The sequence below is a fragment of the Hetaerina americana genome, unplaced genomic scaffold, assembly GCF_022747635.1.
Source record: "Hetaerina americana unplaced genomic scaffold, ioHetAmer1.1.p SCAF_3, whole genome shotgun sequence".
Taxonomy (NCBI): domain Eukaryota; kingdom Metazoa; phylum Arthropoda; class Insecta; order Odonata; family Calopterygidae; genus Hetaerina; species Hetaerina americana.
In genome coordinates, this window is record NW_027286874.1 from 105,609,167 (window position 1) to 105,626,506 (window position 17,340).

The window sequence follows — 17,340 nt, forward strand, 5'->3', positions numbered from 1 at the left end:
ATGACAATAATGACACGAAATAGTGGATCGAGTAATAACGTAGCCGACGAAAACACCCAATCCAAATAAAAATAAATCATGAAAGATAAATACAACTGTCTAATCTAAGATATCGCATATTAATTATCAATGCCATAAATATTTCTAGGTCTATTAACTCACGCACAATTTTCTATTTCAGCTTTATTAATATACTACAAGTTATTCATGTTCCGGAGTTTCCGGCTCAAAACCGGGTGGTCTTTGGAAGCCCTTAGCCACACTCAAACTGTTTTATTTCCTGGAAATGAATTCTTTCCGGGGAAACCGCAAGCGACAAGGGTAAAGGAATTGCTACCCTCTCACCCAGAGGGATAATGATTTCATCAAGGCCTTAAGGCTTGGCTCAGAAGTAAACTTAATCCCCACCAATCAAATGAACCTTTAGATTGATCACTGATATTTTTCGCGCGTTCGCCTTCCCGAGGGCACGAGCTCATCCAAAAAAAGTTTCGGCGACTCATCACGTATACATGCAGGCGCGAGATACTCAAATATCACAAATGGTCTCCTAATACTCCTCAGGTCTCAGTATTAACTCACACAATAAGTCCAGATGGGCAGAATCGTGCCAGAAAATGCCGAGGTCAGTACTTTGCGCACAGTCTAATGATGCAGTGGGAGGTGGATATGGAATGATTACCGTATGAGTTTGACGGAGATGTGAGTTTTGGCTGCCGACTCGACCGCAGGAGGAGTAATGACATGAGCGATATACTTTCGCCCAGGCGAGAGTGATCGGCTTGGTGAGTAATTGAGAATGGTGTAAGGGGAGGGAGGGCAGGGAGTGAGCGGGGTGAAGAGGACTGCGTGGGCACGCCACGGAGGGTGGGGGGGGGTTGCGGGGGACGAAAACAGGGAGCGCGGCGCGGAATGGATTTTCATGTGGGTGGCGAGACGCAACCCGCGACGAGCGATTCGAGCACTTATCGACCATGGAAAATATCCTCCCCGGGCGCCCACCAAACAACGGCCGCGTTTTTAACGCGACTCTTTCATGAAACCCAAGATGCACTCCCGACCCATACTGTCCAATGTGGGAGCCAAGCAATCCAGCACTCGCACGTAACTTCTCCTACCGATCAAATTGAATCAATTATTCCAATATTTTCGTTTGATAAAAATTTGAGTACGTTAATAACATAGCGTCGCAACTGGTTTTAATCAATGACGTATTTCCGACGTACTTATTTCCTGAAATAGGTCAACAGGTTTGAAAATTTGGAAGACGTGAATTCTAAAAAATAAAGAAAATCCCAAAAAGATCTGAGTTTCTTGTTTAGAAAATATTTTTCCTTGTTCTCAAATAATTGGGAACCAATTGAAAACGGCGGGAACTGATTTCAGACTAAAAAATCCGACGTTGACCCATAACCATAAGATCTAAAGCCAAGCTTAAAGACCAAATTGTACTTTTCTCTTTATTCCATTAAACCCCAATATACGAGGGTAGGCTGAAAACTAATGCACACATACTTGTAGACCGCAAACTAAATAATCTTCAGAAGCACTCCTTGTGGCATCTGGAAGTAACATTCCCCCGTAACAGGCATGCGCAGGTTTGAGGTCGTTATATTCATCCAGTGTATTTTGAGGAGCGGAAGTATGGAGACGTGTTCTAGTGCTATGTCAACGCGAGTTAAACAGCGTGCTGTTATCGAATTTTTTGCCTTCACCTCATCGTCCGAGGTGTAATGATTACCCTTGAGGTGTCTCTTTCAGTAGAGGAAAAAAATAAAAATCGCAAGACACAAGATCGGGAGTGTAAGGAGGGTTTTGTTTGTTCTCGTCTGTGAGACGTCGTGGTACCCATCGTGCACAGATTTCACGGTATCCCAATTGTTCAATAATGAAGCCGACACGTTCCTTGGATATTCCAATATGGTTTGCAATACGCTTTCGAGTGAATCACTCGAAAGCCGGCCATTTTGAATCGAATCTTCACAGAGTTTGCGATGTTTATCGTCTGTGGCAGTGATCGGACGCCCGCTGCGTGTTTCAACAGGCTCGCAACCACGAAATTTTACTACCCATAGATTTACAGTACACCTATCAACTGCATCGTCACCATAAACAGCCTTTAAACGACGATGAATCTCAGAATGGAGTCACTCTTTCAGCAGTTAAATTACACGTATAAATAATGCATAGCGAAATATATACTTTCCCTCTCTTCTCAGTCTACAGTAATTAACTAAACCAACAATTTTCCGACACCTATCAATCCGGCTTTGCTAATATATTTCATCAAAATAAAATTTTGAATGAGGTTATTTGCCAACCCCAACTTGATGTCAATCGACGTAAGAACAAAGGAATCCAAAATTTTGGATGCAGCTGACAATTGCCCCTGTATTGTGGACATTGTCTTCAAATCACTACTGCCACTTGACTACTCATTCAATGTTTTCTAACTGCAACGGTATTTGAAAAAGCATAGTCTACCTTCGCATTCTGATGGTGATACATTTATTTACTCTTCCGGTTAACTGGAGAGATTTCAGAAATCAATTTGAGATTTTATTGATTTTTTAACTATTTCATTATTTTGGTGTTCATCCTGGTTGATTGTCGTCAGCTAGAACTGGTATTTCCTCTCAAGATGTTTCGAGAGATGTTGCAATCGATAAATGAAACGATTGCTGATTCATTTCTTTAAATGAAAATTATTAGCTAAATGGAATTTCCAATGCTAAATTCAACTGTTTCTTTTTGCACGTAATTCTTACATCACTACTTAACTTAAGCATGTAATAAATAGCTGGTATGACATGCCTGGATACTGAATCTATTTATTATGAATGTAGAGCTTACTTGACAGCAAGGATTTCGAAATGCGAGCATTTCATGTTAATGATCTTTCACTGCACAACGGAAAATACGCATTACGGTTCCCATAATCTTCCCAAAACATTTTAAAAAGCGACATTCCTTTACTTGGGGGTGTTGAGAGAATACCTGTAATTGTAGCTGGACAAATTGCCTATAAACTGCCTCCGGGATAGAAATCCACCACCTTACCGCGTACAAATATAAAATTTCCACCTGCCGAGGCAAGCTCATCCGTCGTCCACCGTCACTTGGTTTGTCTGTCTGTCGGTTCAGCTCAAAAGGCCAACCATTTCCGTAACCCAAGCTGATAAATGCCTGCTTCACATTGAAGTGGAGAAATACTTTCGATACATGTTTTTGAAGCGTGATGAGGAAAGCACTACATGTTTTTGAAACGTGATGAGGAAATCGCTACATGAATCCACGAACGTCAACAAAATCATGGAAGTTAAGAAATTACCTATAGAGTATTTACTACAAACATACGATTATCTCGCATCTCTCGGAACTTAAAATCTCAGCGCGATAAAAATAACCACAAAATAGACTATAATAACAACAGGAACAAATAATTATATAATTTTCTCAATTACGTACTTTAACAAGCAAATGTTTTTCTAAGAAATATTTTGATAAATGTTTATCAAACAACTGATTTGCATTTAACAAGTTTTCATCGACGAATTTCAATGCCTTGGCTTTCGGGTTTAAAATTGTTTTCAGCACAATTGGACGTCCACGACGCATCAAAACGATGCGCGTGAATCAACATTGAGAATCCGAAGATCGGTTCAGGAATTCTTCCCTGATATTACTTGATGCTGATCGGCAGTGTGTCAACGCAAAAGTCAACTTCATTCTTGCATAGAAGTACCAGCGTGGAAGAAATCTCATTTGAATACGGTTTTCAACTGCCGTACTCGGTTGAAGCCACAGAATAAACGGTGGGTATAAAAGAAACTTTAAAAAAAGCGAACGCACAAAAATGAGTCCCAACTAATCACCCTGTGCGTACAGAGATAGTGGCCATTAATTATTGACGTTATTAGAATTCCATGTAACGTGAGTGGGAGACTATAAGATTTGGAAGCAGAAAGGCCACACTGGAATGTTGGTAATTTGAATGCAAGGCTGTTGACGCAAAACCAACAGACTACAGCCCCAAAAATACCAATTACGACAGAATCTGAAGTACTTATTGGAATCTAGAATAGCACTTTTATTTGCCAACAGATTTTGGAAGAAATTACAACCAAATTGAACTACAGGTGAAAATTCTGACTGGCGTTTCAAGAGAATACAATGCTGATAAAACTTAGCGCATTTATATTCAGCAAGATCGCCAATTTATAGAGTCTTTTAAGTACAATAAAGAAGCTGTAACACTTCCAAGGAAATTTAGACGCACATATGAACATTATTTTCCGGAATATACACCACATAGTGGTGGTCGGACTCATCAGAATTGAATCTGGCATTTTGAAGTGTCCAACGTCAAACGATAATTCTGATAGAATTGAGATTTCGAGTTCCATTCTCGATCGAAATTGACCATCGTGCTGTCATAATTTTAACCTAAATATCTGGAAATAGTATCCCTCAGCATTGGCAGTTTAAAAAACAAATGTTTGTTATGAATCTTTGCGGAGTCCTATGCATAATAATTTGGAATCGAAACAAAACGAGGAACTCTTGAAGAATTCACTCGATGGAACTGTGACAATTTCAAGCATAAATGAGAAACGATTTCGGTGTTTTTCAATTAGGGAAAAATATTTTCCCACCGCAAAAGCAAAGATCTTATTCGGCATACACTGACTGCTATTGCTCAATGTTTTATCAAAGCGGGTGCCTCCGGGTCGCGACCAGCCAGTATCACCCCAAGGAGTAATTTACGCTCTGGTGAGTTTCAAGTTCAACACTGCTCGACGTTTGTCAAACGCCTGACCCATGCAATATGCTTATTCATTAGATTAAGCCCACAGATATAGGATTTACCATCGATCGCCGATATGTTTCACTGAAGTTTTTTCTGAAAACGATTTGAAACCCGCCTTTTCCCACACCAGTTGCCACACTTGCGCTACAGTTTTGAACTTCCAGCACGCGAACATTAAGGCAGGCGCTTTTTCCTGTTGGCAGGAGCAGCTTGGAGGAGAGATTAAAAAAAACCGACCCAAGAACCAGAAGGGCAAGAGAGCGAAGGGGGGCGGGGGAGACATGGCGGCGGTGGATAACAACAGGTGGGTCGGCAACAGACCTCACCGGAAGTTGAACAGGATAAGACAACTCCGAAGGGACAAAGAAAGTTTTAAGCCCTCTTAACGGAGAAACCTTACCGAGCATCCCGTTCATCGCTGCTCAAAGCGTCGGAACCACGGTCTTTCAAAGTCAAGGTCTAATCCGGGAAAAGGTGCAGGTCATTGCGGACCAAAAAGTTTCGAGGGAAGTTATTATTAAGCATAAATTTTAGAATGTATACATCTCTTTCAGTGACGACGAAACCTTGTACGGATACGTAAAATTGTGGAAGAACAAATTGAGGTAGACGAGAAAATGCCCGCATTGCCTTATTATAACCGTAGGCCTTATCTCAGGTATTACCTCGTTATCCCGGGGTCTGACCATCAAGTAAATGAATGACGTAAATGCAAACTAATTGGATGTCGATGGGAGTGGTGGTGTTTTGTCGACGGTATTGTTCAGCGGGTATGTATCCCTTTCGGATAATCATCAGAAAATAAAGATTTTGAACATTAGAAATAGAAATTAGAAGACGCACAAGCTTCATAAAATGTGGTTCCGAAAATTTCTCCACCAGGTTTCATTTTTACAGACACAATAAGCAATTCACCGGAAAAAATTTGGTGCAAGCGGGTAATTCGTTTGTTTCATGCTTTAGTGCCTCCGCCATTATTCAGAGGCGATGATATTTTATGCTGAATAGTGTGAAAACAACATTCCTAACCGCGTACTGACAGTAAGATAAAATAAACAAAGAAAGCGTTCCAAAAAAATATAAATCCTAAATTCATAAAAAAAGTTATGTGCGATGAAAAATGTCCGTTAAAACCACAATAAAACGAATGCTTGTACGTATCGTACTTTCACTGGGAATATGCGTACTAAACCTGGTTATATGCGACGTCTGTACTTTCATAAGTATTTTTACAAATTTTTTCACAGTTCTTCAGGTTAACATTAAAGTTTTTTAAGAATGTAATTACTTAAATATCAGGATATCGTAGTATTTAAAATTTTACCCCGACTTTACATTCACTTGGCTTCCCAGAGCAAATTCATCGACTTTCTTTTGGCGTTGTGAATTGTTTGGTGTGGTGGCTCTAACGAACGTAACGAGGCCCCGTAAGATTAGCAATAAAAGTAAATAAATTACACTAAATTGCATAAATACACCCAAAAAATGAAAATCACAGCCTCGCTATTGATAATGAATGAATTTTACTCGAATAGAGCAGCTAAGAGGGGGACATGAAGTCAAGCTAGATCTCTCGATGACCTTATACGATATAAGGTATTAAGGTTTTAGGTAACAAAAAAACTCAATCACGTCTCAATCTTCATTATCGATCGCACTTCGTTCTTGCGATTAACTGGAGTACCTTGCGAGATTAATCCGAATGCTTCAAAAATTTCCCGGAATCATTGCATTTCACTAGTTATCAGTCCTGCGGAAAGATAGCCGCAATTTTAACAGATGGCGATCGGGTTTGATTAACGCCGATCAAAAAAGGATCGATTTTCTGTAAAGAATGAAACAGGTACTATAAGGAATTTGTGGTTACATCGTGTTATTCTTAGTTTTTTAAGCTACATGCATGGCTTGCATGTATTTGTCCGGCAATAGATTTTAATGTGATACGATCATGGAGACTAATGTTATGTATGATACGAAACAGCGGCGATAAAAGCATTATCAATGACGAAGGTTCGGCCAAAGAGAAATGCACGAACACACCAGCCAGCAAAGGTTTGAGGATACATTCGGTATACGACACTTAAAGTCATCTTCATTTAAATTTTAAGGGAAACCAAGAGAAAATTAAATAAGTGGGGAATGCGCGTAACACAGCAACGCCCTTACCATTCAGTAAGACAACTATAAGATTGCGGGCATGAAACCTGTCCTTAACAATTCAAAAAAATACTGTTGTTTTCCTGATAAAATAAGAGGTCAACAGTAAGTTCGATTGTAAAGTTCTCGTTTGGCTAACTGTACTACGAGTTTTAAGAAAAGGAAACTTGCTGATTGAGATGTGTCGCTCACAATGTGAAACTTACGGCATCCGCTAAGTGGCGCTAGATTTTTCACAAGTTGGCAAAGAAAACTGAAAAGAAGGCATGTCAACTTTCATAATGCGCCTAATTTGAAAATCTAACTTCTTATATTTCAAACTACGAAATGTTCAATTCATCCTTTATCTTACTTTAAAATCGAACAACTAAAAACATCACAATTTACACAATCGAATGGGTAATATCACAAAAATAAACATAAATGGGTCACCATAATGTGAATTTTCACATAAATCTTAATATTCGATTATTCCGTTAAAAAAGGAATTGAATGTGGACTAATAATTCTCCGGAGACCAAATTACTGCGAGGGCACCAATTATTAAAAACGGCGCCAACAGCGCGGAAGGCCTTTGATATTCGAAGGCCAAAGATATTGATTGACCTGATGCGAAACTCAAACCCCACATCAGTCCACACTTTTATAGCCCAAAATGATGAACCAAGGGGAAAAATTGGGCCTTATTCGTTATAATCAAGTGGATGTGCTCTTTTTTTTACTTCACGACAGTCATCCCAGGGGCTATCAAGGGCCCTCTGGACCAAACAATTTGCAAAGTCATATTTTAGGGTCATCATCTTAAACATGTATTCTAAAGTACAGAGGTAGTTCCTTGAAAACTATTATTCATTCTCAAGGACTTTAAATATTTTCTTATTGGCACTACTGTATTAGCTAAATGTGCTCTTTCCACCTTCAATCGCTCATATTTTTTTCATTTTGGAAAACATGTTTGAGAACTAAGACTTCTCAAGCACTTTTACATAAAAAAATTAAGACTGGAAACACAAATCACTGCCGTATATGTTATCACCCTTCAACTTCCTGCTAGGAAAATTCTAGCCACTTCCGCTAACTATCTTGTCCAAACCAAGTTCATTAGAAGCCATTCACTTGGTCCTAAAAGCCTCTACATGCCATTTAAATTGTATTCATCCATCACGCTTGGGCAAAGATAACATAAAGCAAGTACAAAATATGATTTTAACATAATAATTAACCCTCGGTGCAATTTTTTTGAATCCTAAGGTGATTACTCTTACATGGTGCAAATTCCATGGGCCATTTCTTTACAATGGAAATATTTTAAATTAGAGAAGGCTTATATTGGTTTCAAAGCCATTTTCATAAAACTAATTCAAATTTTGGAACTTCCAAATGGTTACAAATATTAACCTTTTTTTTATTCTTCTTGAGACAATGTGCCATCTCATCCCTATATGAACATGAGACTAAGAAATACCCAGATTTACACAAAACCATGCAACAAAAATTAACATCCATTCCTGCAGCAACAAATAAACCATTAGCACTATCAAATCACTAGAAAATTAGTGTTACCACCTTATCTGAGTAGATATCAAAATTATTCAATGTGATAACTCTGATGTGAATATAAAATGGACTTTCATTTTATTTAATGCATTCATTTATAACTTCTGTTCCCAATCCCTGGAATTGAATTCCATCTGGACAAACAAGATGCCAGTAGTGAAATGATTTGGGAAAAACCCTGTACCACTAAATGATATCAAGATATCCTGATCATGAGGAATTAAAAATGAGTATTTATAAGTGTAGTGCAGCACTTCATTTGACCTTACATTTACTCTGTTAGTGGCCTTGTGAGCTTTTGGCTCCTTGGAACTTATGATGCTTATGAAAGACTTATATAAAATGTTGTCATACTTCTAATACATACCTGAATTACTAATGTAATTACCTACTTAAATTGACTGCTTCATACCATATATGATGAAAAGATTCAAGTTTATAGACACATTGAATGTAAAAATGGTGTATTCTTGTAGGAAAACAAATAATAAATAAAATAGTCTCTAATTACAAGCAGTGGCACTTTAATAATCTTACATGTTATACTGAAGCAACCAAATCAGATTTATTCACGAGTGTTATAGGTAAACAAACCAAAAGGTTTTGTAAGATGAACGAAACACAGGAACATTACATTTATGAATTAAGTAATGTATGCCTGAGATACAAATAGTATGTGCAAAAAACATTTTACTGAAATTTGAACAATTTAAGTATTTTTTTGAAACTTGTAGGAAAATGTGCAAAAAAGGCAATGCAAGATTCATGGTCAAAGCTTTTCCACTGATGTGGATTTGATGCTGGGCTGCTTATAGGTGCATCATTTTTAATTTTCACTCCCTTGTCTCACTTTCTGACCCAAGTCACCAAAATACTTCGAACATAAATCGATCTTTGGCACTAAAGAGCAGAAAGAACCATCAGTCAATGCAATAAACACAAAGATCCAAGTCAAAATCCAGTAGAATACCGCTTTCGTCAACCTTCTCATCATGCATGTTGAACCTTACGCCTGAAAACAATAAAGTTCAACCCAAAACTTGTATGCATGGGAGTATATTTAACCTTACACTATACAGTATATAATTAACGCACCAAAAGTATGGAGTGAAATTCCTTCCTCTGTGTCATTTGCAGTGTCCCCAGAAAATCACCCACCATGGATGAACCTGGGGGTGTCCACTAATGGCAAAGCACTCGGGTGTGAACTTATGAACCTACACGGAGTAAGTAGCTGGAACCTCTACCAACTGATTTGCCACATTCCTAGACTAGATGTGTGACTTGTTAAATCAGCTACCAAATTGCTTTTTTGCAGGTTGGTTTTGGTTAAGAAACTGATCCTGATAAACGGCTTTTATCAGTGATTCTGATTTTAGCACGTTGTGTCAATAGGAGCATGGCAGTGAAGCAATGAGGGTTATTATAAAATAATCTGAACAAAAGGTATGCGTCAATCTGTATATTTTCACCTCCAGACATGCATATGTACTAGACTTTCCCGACCAGCACTTGAGAGTCTATTTTATATTTCACTGTGATCCTAAATGAAGAGCCATACAGTAATAAAAGAGCACGCACACTCCAATATAACATTAAACCAATCGCAAAAAGCAGTTGATCTGAAGGAGGCATAAGGGGGGATGAAAATTAGCAGTAGCCTATGGTGCACAATCATTGAAGCCACAGGCACCATACAGGATATGGGTATAGTGAGGACAAAGAGGAGTTGGTGTGGTGCAAGAGTGAAAATAAACCTAACATCAGTAACTATCTACTCAATTACTGTGTTCCACAAATGTTTGTAAACGTATCTGAACACGCTGGCCATGGGTACTAATCAGAATGAACTGGCATCCATGTGATATACCCTTAAAACGACCCTGGTTTCCCAGTGACAAAGAGTGTTGAATACTGTCTTAACTACCACCTCCTTAGTAGTCAAATCTTTATGTAGCTACTTACTCCAGTATGGAATGTACTCACCACATTATTGTTGATATACTACACAGAGTTATAATCTAAATTATTTCTATGTGTATTGGTTTGAATTCTGAGTGCTTTCTTTGACTCTTTCTCCTTCGTCACGTTTGACTCCTATTGCAGTGTCACTCTCATCTATAAGATTTTTCATCAGTCTGTGTAAGACCATTGACTGAGTCAACGGTCAGCAATAAATATGTTCCTTACAGTTCACGCTCACTTTTGGTTACATCCGAAAATTATTTATTTAAGCCCCCCTGCCTTTCAGTAGCAATCTTCTTCATAGGACAAAAGTCACTACTCATTCAACCAACATTTATTTTATGGTAATTTCACAACAAAGAATTATTCTGGAAAATCACCTCAATGTTTCTTCCATATTTTGTTGGGATTTGCTGGAAAATAACCCTCACTTATATCTGATATGGTTGACCAAAGTATCTTATCCAGCATTTAGTTGAGCAATGGAGAGCCTAGGCTACTCAGCCTACAGAAAAGATGCATGAGACTCCTAGCAGCAGTCACCTTAAGTAGTCTGTGTACCACCAGGGGCTTTTGCAAAGAGGAGTGTGAGGAAACAAGTGGACCAATGATTCAAGAGATAGTCTGTCATACTGCAAATAAACTGGGTATTGGAAATATGCACTGCCTACTGGGTGGGCTTGGAAAAAACTGACTTCTTCGACGAGCTAATCAGAAGTTGAAATTCTTGACTATATGAAGGCAATCTAGATGATTCCAATTTCATTTTTTAATTCATTATCAATTTAAAAAGGTGAAACTAATGATTTCATATCACTGTAATACTAAGCCATCTATATGATGTATATAAATTTCCATAGTTATGATGGTTATTGACAAAACTTATGACATAATAGAATATTTCAAAACATGCTTTTTAATCTAATTTTTAATACCATTTCACGTATAATAGTCTATTTCCTTCAGTCATAAAAATTTATCCAAAATACATGCTATAAAACTTTTAATAAATAAAATTATAAAGCATTTTAGAATTCAGGAAAAGGTATAAAACAGTGACAATTAAAATATAAAAATACTTCTGCATAAACATAAAAAGCTACAACAATAACATGTATAAAAATGTAAATACTCATCACGCACTTAAAAAAAAAGGTGCATATATCTAACACTTTTCTGAAAAAATAAATAAAAAAGATTCAGAAAGAATTACCTCACCTAACTCCTTACATACAAGAATAATGCCTACATGGTCAGACAAAAATGTAAAAATGGAAACAAGGTCATAATGAGCATCTTCCAGACATCTCACTCTCTTGTGGACATGATAAAAGTTGAAACGATTTTCTAAAATACATATTTTAAGTCGTTAAAAATGCACATGTCAGTGTATTTATACAATCAGCAATGAACACCAACAAAGAATCTAATATGGCAATACAAATATTTTCATAACTTGACCTTTCAAAGAGATCCAATGAATAGCATTACAGATTAAGGTTGGCATCATGTGACGACAAGAAATAGTCACATAAACTATTCTTAGAATAAATAATTTTAGAATAATTAAAATATATAAAAAGTATGGAAAGATATTAAATCAAAGAACAACCAGTGTGTGTGTGTGCATATATACACACACACACACACGTGTGTTTGTGTGTATATATTATTAAGATCACGGAATATGTTTGAACCAAGTGAACTATGCTGTTTCACAAACTGCACTAGGTTTTTTCTGACACAGCAGATTAATACATAGCAAAATATAACAATTAACAATGAATTTTTTAAATGTATATTTTCATAAAAAGAGAAAGACTGATGCATGTTTAATTTGAAAGCAGATACTAGTGAGCCTATTATTGAATGTATTGCATTATTCTTTTTCATAAATATTTCACCATTAAATATATCACTGATGAAATATTCTCATGCATTTTAATTCTTCTAATATTCCGTTCACCTTTAGATCATTTTGTAAACTGCATGTGAAAATTTGCTTCAGTTGAAAATAATAATTTTTGAGACTTCGGCTAGCGACATTTTCATTCAATCTGAATGAGAGTTATTCCATCTTAGGAAATCACAGATGAATTGCCAGTATCCCCCTTCGTTTTGCACAAGACCAAGTTTTATGGGCTAATTTTTTAGCATTCCAACGTTGAAGAGAATGTAATTATAAGGATCTCCATGACAGCTACATATCACAACTGAATAGAACTAGGAATGTACAAAGTCATTTGAAGTCTTTGAAATAGGAAAATATGGACAAGCCATGAGTGTACAAGTTAATCTTTGGCTTGACAGTTACTTTCACACAACTAGCATTTAGTAAATCAAGAGCAGGAAGGTGAGAAAAATCCATTCAAATTGAAATGATTAGTGACACATGCACCTTTTGATCCCCCGGATGAATTTCCCCACAAGTATTAGCCAACTACAAAATATTAACTTATATGATCATCACCTTGCAATATTTCTGAGAGAAATTTTTTTTTTTTAAGATCTTGTTTGAAATTAATCAGATTCCAAAAAGCAATGCTTGTAACTGAAGTTAGGTTTGTAAAATTTTCTATTCATTAAAATGGCTTTAATTCACAGAAAAATGAAGCCTAATCAGCCACACAACTCTGACACTGCATCCAAACCAAAAACATGACCCTCAACTCATGAAGGACCAATTGACTAACAGGAGGAGGTTAAATTACACAGTGTTTTGTATTCAGAATGAATGGGTTAGTTATCCACAGCTTATAAACACCCGATTATGTACACCCAGAATAACTATACTACCCTTAGTCCTTCTGGCCCAATATTTTTCCGTCAGGGACAGAAACCTTGGAGGAAAGTGAGCAAAGGAAGGCTGGAATTAAAATAAAATATTTCAAAGGAAATTCAGTCATTAGCAGCCAATAGAAATTATGCAAATATTACTCATTAAATCCTTGAGGCTCTAAAGGCACATACATTAAATAATTGGATTAGTACACAAATACAGGACCAGAGCCAGCAGTGGAAAGTTTACAAACACTGATGACTTTCATATTAAAACTACGAAAACCCACAAAAAAATAGCAAGTCAACTAAAGTAAATACCACCATTTTCATGTCTAAGGTTGGTTCATATGAATGAATGATGGCCTAAAGTGTAATACACGATGCTCATCAATCAAAAATGAAAATCAGAAATAGTAGGTCAAGCACTGGCAAATGCCTTCAAATTACATCTACATATCATCCCAAATCCACTGCAAATGTACAAAAATCACTCTAAAATCAGCACCCAGTTGGTTGCACTCTAATCTATGAATAGGAATAGCATCACCAATTGTCGTCATTGGGAAATTTTCTGTTCAGTGAATATGATTATTGCACTTACAGCAACATAATTGAAGAATAGTTACCTTACCCCGGGATACTATGAGCCAACATTTTCCCTTTACATTAAAGGTACCTCAAAAGGTATAAATTACTTAAAGTCTGAAGAATAATGACTTGAACTCAGTAAACCATAACTTCAGTTGGACCTTTATGCCAAAACAAAAATATAGTTTATGTAGACCCCTTATCCACTCCTCATGATGAAAATCCTGTCTTACCAAGCTGATGCATATATTGAAAAACCAAAATTAAACCTTTAAGCTGATTTCAAATTCTCTTAATTCTAATGCAGAGGGAAGCTATTACCTTCAAAGAGTTTATGTTAGTCATACTACCATCTTTATAGATATCTTTTTAGTGATCACACTATGGCAATAAGAATAAATACACAAAAGTATTGTCCTACATATGAACCAACCTCTTTCTCATTAATAAGTGAAATAACCAAAACACATCAAATATGTGTATCACATCTTTGCAAGCTTTCGTTAAGGAAAGATTAATAATCAACAACAATGTTACAAACCAACATTATAACTCCCACAGGACGATTACAATAAGAAAAAAAGAACAACGACCATCAGACTTTTAAAAAGAAATTATTACATGCAGGTGAGAGAAGATATTTATCTGTACAAATTCAACGCAACGAGTAGTAAAATTAGTATGAAAACAAAAAAAAATTAACACAGGTGTTTAAAAAGCCATGCAAAGAGAAACACTCACTTGTAGCAACATGCAGAAAGGATGGCCCAAACAGCAGCAACACCAGCAGCACTCCAGAAGAGGATTTTTGTTCCAAAAATTTCAGCTACAAATCCAGATACAAAACATCCAAGTCCATAACCAAATCGCCAGCCTGTGGCTTGACCACTGATAGTGTCGCCTGGACCCTGATGAGCTCCATACAGGCCACGGAAGAGAAAAGCCCGGGCACCACCCAGAAGTCCACCTAATGCAACAAAAATCCACGCCTGTTGCAGCATGGCTGCAGTTCCCAAATATGTGCCCAATAAAATCAAACCCAGTGGCCCAGCCATGTTAGTCAAGCGTGACGACCATCGACCCCCCAAGATTACAGTGAACAGAGCCTCTATCAATGCTTCACTAGCTACAGACCCACCAAATAACAAATCATAATTATGTGGGAAGCCAGAAAGACCTTCTAAATGCCAGAACACATATTCCCCGGCAGCAGCTAAAACACCTCCTCCAAGCATCGCTGTCAAAATGACAAGGATTTGATGCCCACTGACATATCCTCTGTGAGATGTGACTGTTCCTGTAGAGTTGTCAGATGCTCTTCGCCAGGCTTTCGAGGCTGGACCCAAGGGGAGGGCGAGGATGAGGGGTAAGGTTGACAAGAGAACAGTGGCTGCTGCTAATAAATGCAGCGTTATTTGATGAGGCCCTACAATTAGTGAGCATGGAGATTTGGAAATGGCAACCACAAGAGCCATAATGGCAGGCACTAAGGCCAATAGTGCATGAGGGCGATGCTCACCAAACTGCTCGGTATGTTCGGCATCATCCAAATGTAGCCACCACAACGTAGTCACAGCTGAAACAGGCATGCAAGCAAAGAGCTCTGCTACTCCTGACAAAAGCAGTACTGTCCTAAATGCAAGAGGACCTGCATCCTCAGCCTTCGACACCGAATCCAATCCACCTTGCCCTACAGGTCTAGCTATTACATCAATGTGATCACTTGATAAGAGAGACCTAGAAAACCTTGATTTGTAGCCATAGTGAGATGGATGTGATCTTTGATAACCTCTTTTCTGAAGATAATCATACCTAGGTAGCAGTTTTGGAATCTGAATGGCATCATCTTCAGACTCTAAATCCTTATCAGGCTTCTTAATATGCACTTTATTTTTTCCTTGAATTTTCCTCCGCCCAGGTGTTTCCCAGTTCCTTCTATCAATGAGCTGGTTTTCATCCTCAACTCGACTCATTTCCTTTCCCCATTGTTCCCCACCATTTCTTTCATGGAATACTTTCCTGATACTAGGAAAGCCATTTTCTAACTCTAGTCCTCTACCCGACTCTATTCCAGTGTTAACAAGTGTGGACAGTCTAGTCCAATCATCCTCATTTGGGTATACATCATCCTGACCATCTTTTTTCCCTAAATACATGTCTTCCTTATCCTCATCTACACTTTCATCTTTACCAATTCTTCCCTCAATTTTCCCAAAAGACCATTCATTTTGAAGATCATTTTTTGAGGAAGTGGGTAAACTTTTTTGCTTTTTGTACGCCTTATAAGGATATTTATGAGATGATATTTCTTTAGATGGGAATGGAGCCTGATGATTGATAGGTTCATCATCATTAAATCCCGTAATCAATTGATCCAACACTTCGTAGTAAGGTTCATTTTTCCATTTAGAATCCTCTGAGCTATATTCCTCCACTTTCCCAAGTACACTAACTTCGGTTTCAGCAGACGGTGTCACCAGACCGGACATGTAATCAGATGACGATTGATCTTGCTTGGAAATTTGCGTGGGAAGTAAGTCCATTTTTGAGAAGGGTCTCGAGGAATCTGGAGGCTGAGATTTTGGGGTTTCAGAATTGAAGTTCGATGAACCATTTGTGCTTGCATATGATTTACCAGAATGTGGAAAACTAGCCACCGGTTCTAAACTTGATTTGGAAGTTACATTACCGTTTGTAGAATTATTCAAATGACTCGACAAAGGTAGCTTATATTTTTGCAAGCCCTTTTCTAAGGATTCGGGGTGAACGACTAGCTCATGATTCCCTGAACGTAAACTATCACAGTGAGTAACGTCATAAACCTCTCCAATAGGAGGTACGAACACAAGACAACTATACATCGAAGCTGTTAAAAAAACCGAAATTAAAAGCAATACTCTAGTTTTAAGGCTCTCTCGAGATCTCTTCACAAAACATACCCAAATAGGAATAAAAATCATAGCTATCCACGATTGACTACCACGAACGATGCCAACTTCCAGTGATGTCAACCGAAGGTATTTCAGGTACAGAGTAAAGAACGGCATGACACATTTCCTTCCAACGATAAAAAACACTAAAAATATGTTGGTGTTTACCCTGGCACAAGCAAATTCTTTACACATTTTGGAACTGGCTAGGCAAACACGAGGAGAAATACTTTAGGATCTGCAGCAGTATTTGGAATGTCTTGACTAGATTAGATCTCAGATCTGCGCACTACCCCTTACATTTCATCCCAATCTTAGAGCAGCCGCTGCTCTGCAATGAAAACAACAATACATATATAACACATTTAATATCACCTTAACATATCACACGAAATAAATAGCAATGACGCTTCATCTATGAAACACCGCATCGAAATGTTACTTCTCATTAACTTTTCTCAGATCTTTACCTGTAATTCAAAATCCCTCTTCCGTCGCTCATTTCAATCATCATCACCAACAGTTCCGAAGTACACCTACGGTGTGTCTCAT

At 37.6% G+C, this 17,340-nt stretch overlaps 1 protein-coding gene across 1 annotated transcript in view; it reads right to left on the bottom strand.

The window, feature by feature from the left end:
- The window catches only part of LOC139690543 (uncharacterized), a 151,718-nt gene extending 134,379 nt beyond the window's left edge, over positions 1-17,339 (bottom strand). The window contains exons 1-2 of the mRNA XM_071588011.1: positions 17,259-17,339; positions 14,600-17,119 (exon numbers count right to left, since the gene is read on the bottom strand). Of these exons, the coding sequence (XP_071444112.1) occupies positions 14,600-16,983 (2,384 nt within the window). The 5' untranslated portion in view covers positions 16,984-17,119; positions 17,259-17,339. The remainder of the gene's footprint in view (positions 1-14,599; positions 17,120-17,258) is intronic.
- Position 17,340: the final 1 nt, after the last annotated feature.